At 36.3% G+C, this 17,107-nt stretch overlaps 1 protein-coding gene across 3 annotated transcripts in view; it reads left to right on the top strand.

Moving 5' to 3' along the window:
• LOC121649243 (netrin receptor UNC5C-like) overlaps positions 1–17,107 on the top strand; it is a 195,550-nt gene that overhangs the window by 95,916 nt on the left and 82,527 nt on the right. For all 3 annotated transcript variants that reach the window (XM_041999908.1, XM_041999907.1, XM_041999909.1), the window contains exon 2: positions 7,931–8,167. In XM_041999908.1, the coding sequence (XP_041855842.1) occupies positions 7,931–8,167 (237 nt within the window). The remainder of the gene's footprint in view (positions 1–7,930; positions 8,168–17,107) is intronic.

The following is a 17,107-nucleotide window of genomic DNA, read 5'->3' as shown; positions in this document are numbered from 1 at the left end:
AAATGCACAACCCTTTACTCACATGAGCAAACACACAGTATCATCATTAAATACCCACCACTGTACCTCCATGCATATTTAGATCAGGAAGATAAACTAATATGCATCTGTAGATACTATAATATACAAGCTTTGTGTGTGCACATGAACACAAATAAGCAAACAAACTGTTGGCCTTTTTAATGCATTTGGACCAGCAGCCATCCTTCCACACACAACAAGCTCACATGCAGTGATGTGTGCCTTGTGCACTGACCTGATAACTGGAGGTGATGTAGCTTTCAGAATCATAATTTGGGAATAAATTGAATTTGCAGAGAGCATGCCTGTCTGTGCAGAGTTTTAATTCGTGTATTGTAAATGGCTGGAGTTGAATGTGAGTCTGACTCCATTTATTATTGATTCTATGAATTTTATCCCACAGTGTAAACTTGTGACCCCATTTTAAGTTGCAGTGAAACTTATAGTAGGGAAAGGGATGTACAAATCCAAATATTTACTGAAATAGCATGTTGTATGACTTGTCCAAAAGGTTTGCTTTTTATTTCTTGCTTTATCTATCCTTCTTTTCATTGAGTACAATAAGTAAGCAGAAGTCTCTTAAGAATTTTTCAGACTGTAAAACTTCTTTTTTAATGACTAGAGCCACCCAGATACCTTAGATTTATTCTTTCTTTCATTACATTTGTATCTCTGGTTCTTTTCAGTGAGGCCAGCTGTAGCTTGACCGAGTCACCCCTCCGCAGGCAGGGCTGTAAATCTGGGTTCAGGCTCAAGTTGGGGCCTTATATGTCAGGCACATTAAAAGTCAGAGGACACCAGCCAGCTGTCACAGTCTGCTCCATATTAAGATAGTCTTGCTTTGTGAAGTTCTGAAAGCCTGGTGGATGAATAATTGGCTATGACAAGCATTGTATTGTGCATGCTCTATCATATTATTCTGTCATCATGACCACCCAGTATTACATGATGTTTATCCTTACTTGTCCATCTGTAAACTCATCAAAACTGCAGCCAGATGTTAGATGTGACGCAGTATAGCATGAAGAATACTTCAGAATTTTTATTGCAATATGTCAGTTTAATTGATCCCTTTGGATAAAGCCAATGGGATGACTAAGTTCTTCTAATTTGCTTTCTGTTTCTCAAATAATGTGGCTCTTATCAAAGTCCAGGCTGAGGATAAAACCTCGATTAATTTTCAAAGGGGTGCATATAAACATCTGACTGCTTGGTGACTTGTTTCAGAAGGGATGTGACGCTCAAAGATAATGTCTATATAATTCATCAAGTCACCCTCAATCTAATATTTTGATAAAGATTTTTGGCTGTCAGAAATGCATGCACCCACAACCCACCTACTGCTGGTAGTTTATCATGTATGCTGGCAGGCAGCATCGTTTTACTGGTATTTGCTTCAGCACCCTGATCTGAACCACTTATCTTATGAAAACAAGAGTGAAAAAAAGCAAAAACTAAAATGCATGAAAGAAAGAAAAAAGATGCCAAGATAAGATGAGTGTGATTACTGGAACTAACAGATTTTTGTGTGTGTGCATCCACTGGTAGACAGTTCCTGAAAAGGCTTGGCATATTAAATGCGTTCAAAACTTCCGAAGAGGACATTGAACTGTCACTTTGTGTTTGCAATATGGATAAAAGGAAAACTCCCTCAATAAAACAGCTCAAAGTGTGTTACCATAGCCACACATGCAGCTAATCTTTCAATGCAGCAATAATAAAATAGCGCTGGGTAAACTTAAGAAAGATGAACACTGAATCTCCAGTGAAAGCTTAGGAAAGATGGTTCAAAAGAGAATTATAAAATGTATTTTAAATATATTTTCTCAAAGCAGAAACATTGATGTGCTCCGTAAGTGAATCTCGGATGATAATATTATTTTATTTCTTCCACTGTGTGCTTGTGGTGGGATGAGCACATGCTGTGGATGGGTTTTGTACTTGCATAATTTTCCCAGGCTGGATATGTGTATATGTCTATTTGTTTGTATGTGTGTGTGTGTGTGTATGTGTGTGTGTGTGTGTGTTAATACATCTCTTCTGTTCCAGCATCCTTTATTCCTCTTAGCTTTAATCTTCATCTTTGTAAACTCGAAAAGTGCCTCCTCAAGACATTTAAATTAGTCTTTTTAAGTTAAATAGCATATAATAAAAAGTAAAGTGTGTGTGTGGGATTTAGGCCTGAGTTCTCTGGGAAGGAGGGATTCTGGATAATAGACGTGCCATCAATGAACATTTATGTTTTCCTGTTTTTCTGAAAACAGTGTTTTAGTTTTTGTGAGAGAGAAAGCAGGAATAAGGGAGGAAAAGAGATAGGAAAAAAGAAGAAATGTGGGAGTTTTTCTTTGTGCTTAAGGGGGCACACATGCTGTTGCACCTTTTGTTTGAAATTGTGGGCTTTATTTTTTATTCCATTTGTATCAGTTGTGTGCAGTTTGGGGGTAAAATGTCTGAATTAGACGTGATTTGTTCCAGCTTTGTTTGCTAATCCTATGTTGCGTGTGTGTGTGCTGTTTGTTGTGCCACAGGATACGTGGTAAAGGGGTTAAAAATGGTTTTGCATGTCTGTTTACACTGTGTGTGTGAGAGTGCATGTTTCTCAGTGTGCACATGTTTTTGCAGCTGCTGCAGATTCTAACTATCTGATAAGACATTAAGAAGTATGACCTCATGATTTCCACGGCTACTGCACTGATACACATCTAAGACTCTGCTCACAGCACCAAGAACACAAGACCCAGACACATAGTTCTACCCATGATGCACTTGACCTTATATGGCACAGTTTGCTTAGTTTGCACACATGCTTGCATACCTTTAACTCTTCTTCTGTTGAACATGCCTTTTAAAACATCTTACATCCTTTAATGTCAGTATTTTTGTTAAGGGGCTTCAAGTGCACACTTTTAGTTCTGAATTAGCTCAAATTATTTATTTTTTTTAAAAATAAATCATATGATTAAAATACACATGCTAAAATAAGTATCACTTAAGCCCCTAATTTGCTCAAAAAAAAGAAAGAAAAATGACTAACATCCATCATCATCTGGCATTTGTCTTCAGTGAGGAAGCATGCAGTCTGCATTCAGTGTTGTTCAAGTAATAATGTCTCTATCAGCTTGAGAATTATTTGGCAGTGATGGAAACATAAAATGATGTAGGACATGCTGTAGGGTGTATTTCAGCAAGACTAAACACAACCAAAAATAAGTTTTCATGGTACAAATTTAGGAATTAAAGCATCACACTTAAATAGCCCCCACTAGTTCTACTGTGAAGCGTTTTGTCTAGTCAAGAAGAATAGATCATTTTCCAGGAAGTCATACTTTTTCTTTTTTATTTATTTATTTATTTTAAAACTAAAAAATAAAAACAAAGTAAAAATTTCTTACAAAAAAAAGAGTTTCGAAAATGACTTTGGAAGAAGTTGAATGCTTATCTAGTCCAAAACCCTGTTGTCAATAACAACTTAAATATTAACACTTTCACAGCATCTCTGAATAATATTACACATTATATCATATTACACAACACACAATGGTACTACTCATAATAAAAAATAATATACATACATATACATATACATAACTTTTAACAAATATCATTATTAGCATCATAGCTTTCCATCATATCATCTTTTATCTTTTGTTTACATTTTCTATTCATTGACATCCTTTCATGTCCTCACTACAGCTGTTCCAGAATTGAACTCTTCTTGTAGAAATACAGTGAGGTTCTCACAGCTGGTTTAGAAAAGCTGGTTAAGAAAGACTGAATTTAATGTTGTCTTGTATTTCCCCACACTTCAACACAATAAGTCATGTATGGTAGTATGAAGGAGCAAAACAAGGTGAACAATAATGACTGATTTAAAAATATTTAACTTTATAAAGAACTGAAATTGTTTTACATATTTTTACATTAATATAGTTTATATGTTTCTTCCAACTCAATCTTTCATCTTTCAATACACCAAGAAATTTTATTTCTGACACTCTTTTAAGTTCTATATAATTTATTACAAGTTTCTTATTAGTGCTGGTTGGTCTATTCCCAAATATTATATACTTTGTTTTATTTAAATTTAATGTTAACTTATTAACATCAAACAAACTCTTCAGTTTAACAAGTTAATTTCCAAAAGCTCCTCCTAATTTTACCCACAACAAAATAGATTAGTATCATCAACAAACAAAATAGTTTTTAACAAACTGGAGACTTCACAAAAATTATTAATGAACAAAATAAAAAATTTTAATAATTACCACAAACTGTAGTCCACCACCACCTGTGGGTTAGTGACTTGCCATTCCTTCCTACTGTAATTTTCTACAGGGCTGTCTGTTAAAAAAAGAAAAAAAATAGCTGGTACTACAAATGCCAAGTGATACTTGTAATTTATAGTACCAAATAGTACCAGCTAAATGATTGTTGTTTGAGGAATGTAAAAGATTTCTTTCCTTCATCAGTCATAGTTACATTTAAGAAAACACTCTAATTTTGTTGCAATATTAAGTTATTGTGCATGCTATAGTCTTTGTTTGCGTACCATAAGGGCACAGTATCCTTTTATTATTTAAAAATTAAATAAATGTTTTCAACATCTTGTTTAGAGCAAATGAATTAGTTCTCTGTCTTTGTCAGAAGAAGGCTGGGTGACACACGACCATAATAAACAAGGTAGAAGACATGGTTGCTAGTGGGGATGATAGCTAGATGATAGCTCTGAAGATTCAACAATCTCAAAACATAGTTACCTTGGCTTTGAGTGAATGATATGAAAAAGAGTCACATCAATTTGTATTGGCTTGTTGTAAGTGTAACAATATTTTTAATGCCAGTTCGGGATAGTGTTTCCACTAAAGTGTATAGCATTAACTTTTTTTTTTTATCCCTGCAATTTTTGACCCTCTATCAATACAAGACCTGTAACACAATAATACACTTTGCTACTCTAATAACATTATTCTTACGATTTTCATTGTTTTGTTTTGTAGGCATTCTAAGGCTTTCAGGCCTACATGCAAACATACATATATATATATATATATTTTCTATATTTTCTATATATATATATATATGTGCTTTTACTGCAGGTACATATTTACAATGTGCCGTAAATCAAACCAGAGCATTATTCTGCTAAAGCCATGCATTACTGATGACAGCATTCAGGCATGACGTTTATGAGCTGGGCTGTTAGGATCAGTAAGTCACTCTGTCAGGAGATCGGTAGATCTTTCTTCACAAAAAGTGCAAAGAGAAGGCTAATTGTGGAAAGAGGAAATGCAATTTGTAGAACTGTGACATGGTGAGAAGAAAGCATGGCAGACATAAGACTGATGCAAAAAAGAATGGACACAATACTGTAGGCATTTCTGCAAAGAGCTTCTATTCATGGGAAAAATGTATATGTCCCTCCTCTTTCATTCATCCATCCTCCCTTTTCTTTGGCTATCATGTTTCTTGTGCCAATCAATAATTTATGGCTGTCGCTCCACAGCAATGAACCCCCCCCAGCTCTCTGAATGACAGATGAGGGTGAGAATGACCATTGGGGAAAGTGAAAAGCAGGAGAGGCATAAAAAGCAGAGGGGTGGAGAAGTAGAAAGTAACAACAAATAGTGGTAGCAACAGAAGTGGCAGAGCAGCAAGTGAATAACTGACAGAAAATGGCTGAACATGACACTCAATAAATAACCCAGAGTGGGAGAAAATTTCCCTCAGATAATGAAATTATGTGGTGAAAATGTCTACCAATTTTCACACTCTCAGAGAGCTAATTACAGAACCAAGGGAGAAAATGTCAGCTTCGTGACATCAAAGTGGGTACTGTGTCTTATTTTTTCCCTTATTTGTGTCTTGTAGTTTTACCTGTACTACTAGCCCTCTACACATTGCTATTCTCTGAGATAAGAACCATAATGACATGCACAGTTAAGGAAGAAGAATGAAATATTGTTTATGTGTTTGGTCACAAGTGTTCAAATACACAGTTGTGTTCAGTTTTCTGTATTGTGTGTTTCTCTTTGAACGTGTTCATGGGAAATTGCAGCCTTCAAAATGACAGCTGAAAGAAAAGTGTGCAGCTGTGTCAAAAATGTTGTCTTTGAATGTTGCCATGAGTCATAACTTCCCAGGTGAGGCAGTTGCACACAAAATAACATATGCACTCACACACACACACACACACACACACATAAACACACACACACACACACACAAAGGTCCAGGCAGTATTAATGAAACTAGATGATGTTGGAGTGCAGGGAAATTACAAGTTATAGGAAAATGTGCATGAACTTTTAATATATGTGCATAGTGTTTGTGTGCATGAGTGTCCACAGAAAAAAAGGAAAGCAAGGCCATCTACCTCCCACCTGCTCGTAATTTTCTGTATTTTTGTGACCTCAGTAACCTGGTGCAAAACATTGTTGGTGTCCCTTTGATTGAGGCCAAGAAGGTGTGAAGTTTGGACAGAGTGAAAATACAGTGGGAGGGACGGATCAGGACAGAGAAGCACAATTAGGATTAAGTTTCTGGTTGCTCGAAGGGTTGGCAATGTTCTCTACTTCCTCCTGTTTGTCTTTCAGATTTTTTTTATCCTTTTCTTTGTCTCTAAAAGTTACAGAAAATAATTTGACTGTAGCAGAAACATAATCCTTCAGTCAGCCACAATATTTTATGAAACCAGAGATTTGAGATCATTCAGATATCCAAACTATCCAAGTACCCTCTGTTAAAATCTATGTTCTGAATCTAAGTTATGAACCTTATAGATCAGTTTTCAGCTTCCTTAGACATACATGCAATAGAAAATCCATGCCCCCTTTTTATAGAATATCTAAACTTGTTATTAAGGCTTGACATACATAATCCATTTAATTTCATACCTTGCATGAAGTCAATAAATGGTACATTTTTACAATGACACTCCAGCTGTACAGATCACTACAGCTACAGTTCCTATCTTCCTAAAGTGGGAAGTGTCCTTGGCTTGCTTTGTCCTCTGACAATTCGTTTAAAGTTTATTGAAACAAGAGTTTCCTAGTGTTCACAAGGAGAGATAAAAAGGAGCAATTTTGTTCAATTCTCTTCTTACAGGGATTGGTGAAGAGAAAGCCATGAAGTGGTTATTTTATATCACAACAGGAACAGTTGAGGATTCACTTTAAGACTCAACATATGAAGTATTCCTCCATTTTATTAAAATAAGCTCACTCCAGTTTATAACAAATCTCCTGACAGCAGAAATGAGAGAAAAAAAGTCCATTGAATGGTTTAAACTGCAAGATAACCAACCAAAACCCACTAGGTTAGAAATTCATACCTTTATGACACACAATGTTGATTCTTTTGCCAATTTAGCATGAAACTGCAGTTTATGCAACATGTGGTAGACATTTTTAAATCATGAATCTAAAGTTACAGTAGTTAGGGGCAATACATTTTATAGCTAACATTAATAAAAACATCCATGCATTTTCATTCTTGCTGCACCAATAGTCTCCAAATTATTTGCTGCTAGATCCCTGTAACACCCCTCATCCCCTCCCCCATCCCACCCTTCTTTGCTTTGTATCACTGTTTTTTCCCGCTGCAGAGATTTTGTTTTATCAACTCATAAAGACAGTGTGAGACTGAGCATGCTTTTTATTACTCTGTGAGATGTCTCTCCTGATCACCAGACAGACACATAACATTTATTACTGATCAAATAGACGGGTTTTCAGCTCAGATGAAAGTCTTTTACAGTTCGGTTTGCTGGTGTGAACAGAACATAAAACAATAAAAACGTTAATGAAAGGACGATGTTAATCTAAACATTTGTCTTTGTTACTCCTCAAAATTAGCTGATAAAACAAAGACTGAATATGATTTTTAACATCTTTCTTTCTTTTTTTCACAGTGAGAGATGATGATGATTTCCTAAGCCTAAGTGAGCTCCCGGAAACGTTTCCTTCAGACCCCCCGGAGCCCTTACCTCACTTCCTGTTTGAACCTGAGGAGGGCTACATTGTCAAAAATAAGCCAGTCAATCTCTACTGCAAAGCGACGCCGGCCACACAGATTTACTTTAAATGCAACAGCGAGTGGGTCCATCAGAAGGACCACACTGTGGAGGAAAGGGTTGACGAAAACTCTGGTAAGTGAAGTCACATAGTTACATCTGCACAAACACATATAGCCAGTCTTTCTATAGAGACTGTAGAATAAATGCATGATTAATTTGAAATATTAAGAAATATCAAGAACCACTTAAACAGGGGTCACACAAAGATTATCAGGCTGTTAAGGCTGAATCCTTTAAGGTTATCCTATAAGATTATCCTGTGGTCTGAGGTGTGTAAAGACTAAGTATTAAACCAAAACTTTTCACTTGTCTGTCATGGCTTTTGTGGATTTTGACGTGGAACGAAATGCAGCCAATCACAAAAGCGAGTTGACTGAGAAGCAAGGAAGCAGGCACTGAGCCATGTAGATCAGTGGAAGCAGGCGATAACAAGATCAAGCATGATCAAGCATTTTCTTTTTACAAGAGTCCCAAGACCACCATCATGACCTCGTCCTGTATGTCCTTCTCCATGCTGGGTGTTCTCTGGTTGTTGCTATGTTTCTTCTTCTTCTTCGATTTTGTGAGATTGCATTTGATCACACAAGAGTTCTGGCTTGGGGGACTAGATTCTAGATCTACTGTGGGACAGAATTGTTATGTGTGTGGTGTGTTGTGATGAGATTATCGGATCTCACCAAACACAGAAAGGTCAAAACTGTTAAACTCCTGATCTTTTTATCTTCATGTATGGGGTCTCTAACAGATAAAAAATCTCATCAGATTTAGAACATCCTTTTGTGTGTACCAGGCTTTAGGTGTAGACAGAACACAATATGCATGCATACAACTTGTCTGTAATAGCAGATGTTACTTTGCAATTTGTTTTTCTACATGGTTACCCAGTGAGCAGACAATTGAAAAGGTCTTAATATATATTAAGTTCACAGCTGTACTGGTACATTAACATCAAGCCCCCTTTGTTCTGAGGATACTTGGCTCTTTGTGATGTAGCCGACGTTTGGGTCTTACTCTAAGCAAACAGTTTAGGCCTATTATTGGGATGTTTAGATGTTTGTACAGATAGGAAGGTCACGTGTCAGAAGTGTGTGCATACCAGTACCAGTGTTGCACTGCACTATAATAGGATCCACTATGATGTACTGGACAGCAGCCAGTTCTACACTTGTCACTTGACAGCATATGGTATTCCTCTGCTGGCTAAGTAATGATGAATCATATTGTTACTTACTAGGAGGACAAAAACGTACACAATCTGGTTTCTTACACTTAAGGCGGACATGCGTCTAGCTCATGTGTATCCACCTGCTCGATAATGAGCCTTGCTCCCTAGAGCAAGGGATTAAATATAGGAGGAGCTCTTCTGATTTAAAGTTACTGCTGTGTGAAATACTGTGGCAGTCCAGAGTAAGACATAGCAGCATGTGTTTGTTGTTTTCTTTCACTTAAAACAGGCTAACAAAGTACAGATGAAGAGCATATAGAAGGTATTTTAGGACAATGTCTCCTTGTGATACAAAGCAGACCCTGGAGCCATACATTGTGCTGTGTATGTGTGTTTATATTCTTTCATGTCTTGGATTCTTAGTCTGTCACAGACCTAGTTCAAGACAGAGACAGATGCAACTAATGAGTACACTAGTGTTTACTGGCTTAGCTGTCACACTTGTAGTCGAGTTGAAGTAAAACTAAATGCAACACAATCTATGAGATATAAAAATGAGATGTGAAAAACAACAGCGACATAAAGAGTGGGATTCTTTTTTTAAAAAAGGAAAACAGTGTTCTTTCTCCTTTAAACATAAGTTGATAAGTGATGGTTAGGGATAAGGCAGAATTTGATTTTGATTGGTATAATTAGACAATTAGATGTGCTCTTGGCTCTGGTCTCTGATTGGCTTACATTTAACAATCTGCTTGTTAAGCCTCAATTTTGTTTTAGCCGACTGGTGCCTGGAGAGGACACCAGTGTATTTTTATGCTTAATATGGTTTGTTTTCTGCAAGAGAGAATGTTTTTATTGGTTTTGCTTGTTTTTATTGTAAGAAGGCTTAAGCAAAAATTGAATTCACAACCAACAGACTTATGGTGTTTTGTTAGAGCTCTTGCCAGCTATGTTCTTGGCCTCCACAGCTAAAGAGGGCAATAGGTAGAAAAAACTCAGAGCCACTCTCATAGACTTAATTATTTTCTTTTCATTTTTTAATCTGTATCATCTGCCTTCTAATCTAATACTTTGGGGTGTTTGCTTCAGAAGACAGAAACACCTGCATATAACTGAATATTGTAGTCATCAATAGTTGATGTGAAAAAGATGGGAAGATGACATGTAATCATCTGTTTTGTTCATTCACGTGTTGTTCTCTCAGTTTTTCCTCCCATATCTCTGTGCTCCTCACTGACATCATCTGCAGCTGCTAGTCATTTATTAGTCTCCCATCAGCCATTCATTTACTGGCTGCTGAGTTCCAAAGTGTCTTTATTGAGAGAAAAAAATCCAATTCAATTAACAGCCCTGGATAAAGGGATGTCATACTATGTGATGACTGACACCATGGAGAATTTCAACAATGTAAATCATACATTCAATAAATTACTGATCAAAAATTTCCCTTTTCCATTTTTTTTTTAACATTAGTTTGTGTGGGTGTTTCCCAACCACATTGGATATTCTCATTTTCTGCATAACTTACTTTTATAACTCAATTTCAGAGTTATCTTTGTAAAAGTTCCTGCCAGTTGAAATAACCCTCAGGCCGGGAAAAAACATTGATTTTGGTTTTACATTTTTGAACTGCTTTAAATTTGCCTAAATTCATGCTTAATTCATTTTATACAGAGCCATTATGATTGGCTGCTTGCTACTTTTACTCCCCTGGGGTATTTAATCTTTCAAGCACACAATAATCCATACAGAAAAACACATGAAAATATGATGAATAAATAATTGAACTGAGGGAAATTATGTAATATCGAGTTCACTTGAGGTCTAAAGATGTCTGCAACTACAGCATTTGTTTCTTTAAAGAAAATTTGGAATTAGCAGCTTTTGGTAAAACACTTATTTGTGCAATTCTCTGAATTAGCAAAAGTAACCAGACATTACAATGACGGCACTTCCATCCTGCCTTTTTCTTTCGTTCGAAGTATTTAGGCCACCTTTGAACTCCAGACAATCGGATTATTAAGAGATTTTTTATTATGCAACATAGTTTCACTGAATCACATAGAAAGTTACTGTAGTGTGTCTCCATTGAATTTCTTGTGTTCAGTGTTTATATGTTTGCTTGTGTGAAAACCTTTACTCTGTAAGCTGTTTTCTTCTCTTTCTTTCCCGCTGCTTCACAGACACAGCTAGAAGCTATGAGCCCCATACTGCTTTTATTATCTGTCTTTCTGCTCAGCTCCTGCCTTCCTTCTCCATCCTATCCTCTCCTTTTCCATTTTCCTTTATTTTCTCTTTGCTCCTCACTGTTTTTGCAGCATGTACTACTCTAATTTCCACCGAATGAAATCGGAGCGAGTAGAGAAAGATAAAACCTGAGCTTGAGAATGCAGGGGAGAGAAGTGGGGGATGATGGAGGGATGCTGATGGAAGGGGCCGCTGAGAGGGTTAGAGAGGCCAGGAGATTTCAAGGAGTCACACTGAGGCGAAAGATGATACGTATCCCGCTATGCTGTCTCTGTCTTTTTCCTTTAGTTACTCATAATTTTCCTGGAAGAGGAAAGTAAACTTAACTGAGATTAAGATAAAATGGGTACACGCAATGGAGAAAGTAGAAATGAAAAATAAAATAAAAATAGAAAGTTATTTATCGTACTTTCTTATAATGCATAGGCGTTGATAGACATATGCTTCTTGCTACCAATATTGTGACAGTTAATGAGCTCTATACTAAATTCATAGAGGTACTGATAAGATGCTTTAAAACAAGTTGTTGAAAGTCAGGTGGACTACAGTGGAATAGTGCATGGATTAAAAAATAAAACATTTGTTTTGGATGGATTATTAAGCAGTCATGTTATCGACACTGCAGGACTTAGTTTATTACTTCGACTGCCTGTAAGAACACAGCCAGGCTTATATGCCAAGTTGTTGTCCAATAAACAGTTTAACAGAGCATTTTTATAAATCAAGTACTTGTTGTTTGTTAACACAATGTGTATTAAAATGACCTGAGAAATTGAACTATGGTTTCAATAAGGTGTTGCCATGTAAATTAGCCAAGTGTTTGGTTTACCTTATCCCAGTTAGAAATGTGGAACTGCAATCTGATTTTCATTCAAGTTTCAATGATCATAAATGACCCATCTCTGGACAATCAGATTTTTAAAATGCAACAAAACTTTAAATAATTTGTTCTACATTGGTAAGTGATGCTGTGTAGTGTTTCCTTTGTAGGTGAGTCCGTTAAGTAAAGGTTAAACTGATTTTCCAAATGACAGATTTAACCTGACAATCTTTCTGGAAATAAACATTTTAATGGCAAATATTTTAAAATGACCAACAGGAATGCAAACTCATTCGGAAAAGCAATGGTGGAAACCGGCAACGTTTAATGTTGCTTGTTCCACTTATTTTTAACCAAAATTAAATTTTGATACACAAATTTTTTACAGGCAAATGTGAATGAATACTTCTAAGTTATTTGTTTGAATAAAACATGCTTTAAAAAAAAGGTTTCATTTAAAGGCACGGAAGGGCTTCAGATGTCTCGCTTCTGTAACTGATTGGATAATTATTCTGAACTGCATGATACACTTATGCTTGGCCTGGTTGCAAAGGAACCAGATGAAGGTCACAGGCAAGGATAAGGATGATAGAAAGGGGGGTTGGGGAAACTACAGCAAGAGGACTAAGGGTTACAGAGTTCAACATACAATAGGTGGCGGGGGTTCAGGGGGCAGGTTTGATTTCTTAACCAGCGTTACTGCTTGTCACAGTATCCTTAACAAATGGAGCTAATCTGAGCAAATGCTGGGTCTTTACCCAGTATTGCCTGACCCTTTTGTGTGCTTCACCAGAAACAGGAAGTGATAGTGATAGAAACATCTTTAAAATTTCATAAGCTTAAAAAGACACGACTGTCCATAACAGATACTTCTAATACTGTAGAATCATTAGCAGAGGTTTTTGTTGTGAATACATGTAACTAAAGGGGACAACCTGCTTACATCTGTGTAGACTGCACATTATATTGTGAGTGGGACTTCTTCTGTTTGTGTATGCAGTGTGTACAGCCCAAGTATATCTCTATTAGCCTTGAAGTAAGCTAATGACATATTGTGTACTAGCTTACTTACTTTGTCTCCATTAGCCAAAGTGTGAATGGTTATTAGTCTACTAGCATTGACCTGTGCCTCTACATCTACACACGTGTACACACACACACACACACACACACATACATTAATAACATACACAGTATTGGCTTTGGTGATTTGTGACCTCTTTCCCTCCTTTGCTGCCATCTCCATTGTATTGATTTCTTCTCGTCTTTGTCTCTCTCTCTCTTCCTGCTTGTGTTTCTCCTTCCCCCTCTCCTTTTTGCCCTCTTTCTGTCTGCTCCATGCTTTCCTAAAGCCAGTCTTTACATCTTTTTTTTCATTCTACTTTGCCTTTTGCTGTCTTTGTATCTCTCCTTGTCAATGACCAAGATTTCTTTTTTTTATTTTCAGTCATCAACACGCATAAAGATTTATAAAAGTGAGCCTCCAGTGGCTCCTGATATGCATGATAGCTTTTTATTTGTATGTGTACCAGTGTGTATACAGCAGATTTTTGGCTGATTGTGTGTGTTTGCTCATGTTTTCTGTTGTTTCTGTGTCGCAGTAATGCTTTGTTTCGGTGGTTGTATGCTAATTTGAATGTTTGTTTGCCTGATGGTGTGTGTTAGTGGGAATTGTTTGAGTTTGGTCGAAGCTCCCTGTAGACTCTTTTTTTTTTGTCCTGGTTCATTGCCTCTTTGGAGCCACTAAAGGACTCAAACGTGCACGCTCAACAACATTCACATGCACATAAGCAAACACAGACATTCACAGGGATTGTGATGATCAGTCACTATCAGTGTGGAAGATATGAACAGAATTTACAGAACATGTGTCTGTGTGCACAAACACATCATGTAGTTTAAATTGTGCAATTGGTCACAGACCAGCAATTCCTTTTGTCAACTCCTGGATCACGTTTTCTCTCCAAAGAACTCAGCCAACCATAGCTCTCTCTACCAAAATGTCTTAAATTTTTTTTTTTTTTTTTGGGTAATATTAATATTATCTTTTAGACAACTCAAGAGTATTTAGTCCTAGCTACAAAACAGATTTCTAATTATATCCTTCCACTGATTCACATGTTGAATGATAAACTTTTGGTTTGTTATATTTCTTGACTGCAGTTGTAGTTTGATTTGGTTAATATTACATAACAGGTATAACAGGTTAATCTTATTGTTAAGCACTTTGCGATTTTTATCTTGAAAGGTGCTATATAAATAAACATTTACTTACTTACTTACTTACTTACTTACTTACTTACTTACTTACTTACTTACTTACAGGTATCAAGTCTCACTAATTGGCTGGTATATTTATTTTTTTCAGAATCAGTGTAAAATCGATGCTAATTTGAAATAAATAAGTTAAAACTAATTTAGCCAATGATTATTACCCACCGAAATTTGAAATATACCAAAGTTGTGAGAATTTCTGCAAGTACTAAATGCTGAAATAGAATTATCAACATTGGTTCTCTGGATATTTATCTATCCAAACTAAAAGTGATTATGAGAATCCCACATGGGAAATTTGGTAGTTTGGTTTAATTTACTCAATACAAACCCTGTTCTGGATGTCCAGTATATGAACATGAAGCTTTTACCTGATTTCTCCTTCTGTAAGAGTCACTTTATACTACAAATTATACTGATTAAGTTGAACAATAAAAAAAATGTAGTAATTGGGTTTTAAACTACTACCTTGATTACTCAGGCAACATTTAGGATTTTGTTAGTACAATACATTTTATATTGCTTTCTTCAGAAATCATAGAATGTTGTTAATTTCTTAATTATAGCAAATCTAAAGAAACATCCCTGGAAAACTGTTAGAATGTGTCTTTGTTTCCATTGTCAAATTTAGCTCATTTTTTGGCATTTGTTTCTTTCCATTTTATTTTACTGGCTCGGTCCAAATCTGCCATTATTCATGTTTCATCGCACTGTTTGTTTGCAATTGTGCAAGCCATGTCATGAGCAGAAAAAACTGTTATTGGTCCACAATCTGTGAACAAAGTCTGCAATTGTTAGACTGAGTCAGTGTAAGCTTCATGAATGTTGTTGATAAAAGACAGCTGTCAACATCAACAGTTTGTGGATCCAAAGAAATACAAATCTAGCAACTCAAATGTCAGTAGTTTGTCTCATTTATACTATTTTTGTTATAAATATTTACAGTAAAATAAAAGGAACCTTTGAAAACATAGTTTACAGAATAAACTTTATTTTTTTATTCTCTGTAATATATTTAGCTGTTAGCTTTATTTTAGTTTTTAGCTACAGCGTCCATCCCACTGCAGGTTTAACGTGAACAAGGATGCAGCAGTCATCAAGAAGGCCGGACCTGGTCAGCAATCAGAAAGTTACTTTCATAAACAGGCAGATATGAGAGTGAGGCAGGCTGATAGTTATGTCCCTGCTCTTCACTTGTTCAGTTATAATAATGAAATTGGGGCATCAGTTACTTTAATTAAAGTAGCTTCAGCAACAAATGAAATATTATGCACAGATACTGTTTTGTCAGAAGGCTGTTTGTCTACGCTGTGAATGTTTATGTTCAGACCACGTCTTTCCCTCTGTGGTGCTGATGATATAGTAGCAGCCAGTGCATCATCTGTTAGTCTTTCCCAAAGAACAGTCAGTTTGACCTGTCACTGAGCACATTTAAACACCACAAAGCTTTCGAGAGTCCCCCCCCCCCCCCCCCCCCCCCCCCATCACCCTTTTCTTATCTCTTTCATTTTCCGAACCATTTAGCCTCAATACCTCCACCCTGTGTTTTCACATCTGCCCCTGCTTTATTTCCTCAGAAAGTGTTTCTCACAGTCTTTTTTCCTTTCCATCTTTGTCTAATCTATTATGGTTTTCTTTTTTTCTTTTTTTTGTCTGTTATCCCCATCTACGAACTTCTGTGAAAGTAGAGTGCGAGATGGGAAAACTGGGAAAAATATGAAACAGGAAGATAAAAAGAGACAAAAGGGAAAAGGGAAAAGGCATCTTAAAATCTGTTCCACTGCAATTTCTTGCTTGCGTGTTCCAGTTAAGCTATCATAACTATTACATGACATTATATTAAGTGAAATATTCATTAATTGCCATGCATAACAATACAGATATTTGTTGTGTTAATGAGTTTTTGAAAACATGTATTTCCCTCCAAAATTTTAATCCTGATTTGAAAAAAAAAACATTGAAAAAAGACAAAAAAAAAAAAAAATACCTATTGCTATAAAGCGGCGTGGCTCCGTGGTCGTCTTGTAGCCTGAGGGTTGCCGGTTCGATCCTTGGCCTGTCGAGCTTATGTCTCTGAGCAAGACACTGAACCCCAAATTGCTCCTGATGGGTCGTAGTTGAGCACCTTGCATGGCAGCTTCCGCCATCAGTGTGTGAATGTGTGTATGAACGGGTGAATGTGATGTATATTGTAAAGCACTTTGGGTAAAAGCGCTACATAAATACAAACCATTTACCATTAAGCTCAGAAAAGTAATAATTTGTGCCTTTACAACAGAATGGTGTTAAAGCATTTTTAGTAGTGTAAACATTATTTACTTTTTGTTTGCCAAACTGGATTATCTTTTGATTTCTTACTGGTGTAATTTCAGTTCACCAGGTGGTTTTATTGTTAAGATTTTTGTTATCTGTGAGTTCTGTGGCTCTGCTGTCAGTAGCAGCATGAAGAGTTAGGCCTTGCTGAAGTCCTGATCAGCATTTCAGTATTGATGAAATTTTTGGTATG

The sequence above is a fragment of the Melanotaenia boesemani genome, chromosome 11 (genome assembly GCF_017639745.1).
Source record: "Melanotaenia boesemani isolate fMelBoe1 chromosome 11, fMelBoe1.pri, whole genome shotgun sequence".
NCBI classification, from domain to species: Eukaryota; Metazoa; Chordata; class Actinopteri; order Atheriniformes; family Melanotaeniidae; genus Melanotaenia; species Melanotaenia boesemani.
The sequence above is the reverse complement of the archived record's forward strand: the minus strand, read 5'-3'. Positions and strand labels throughout refer to the sequence as shown.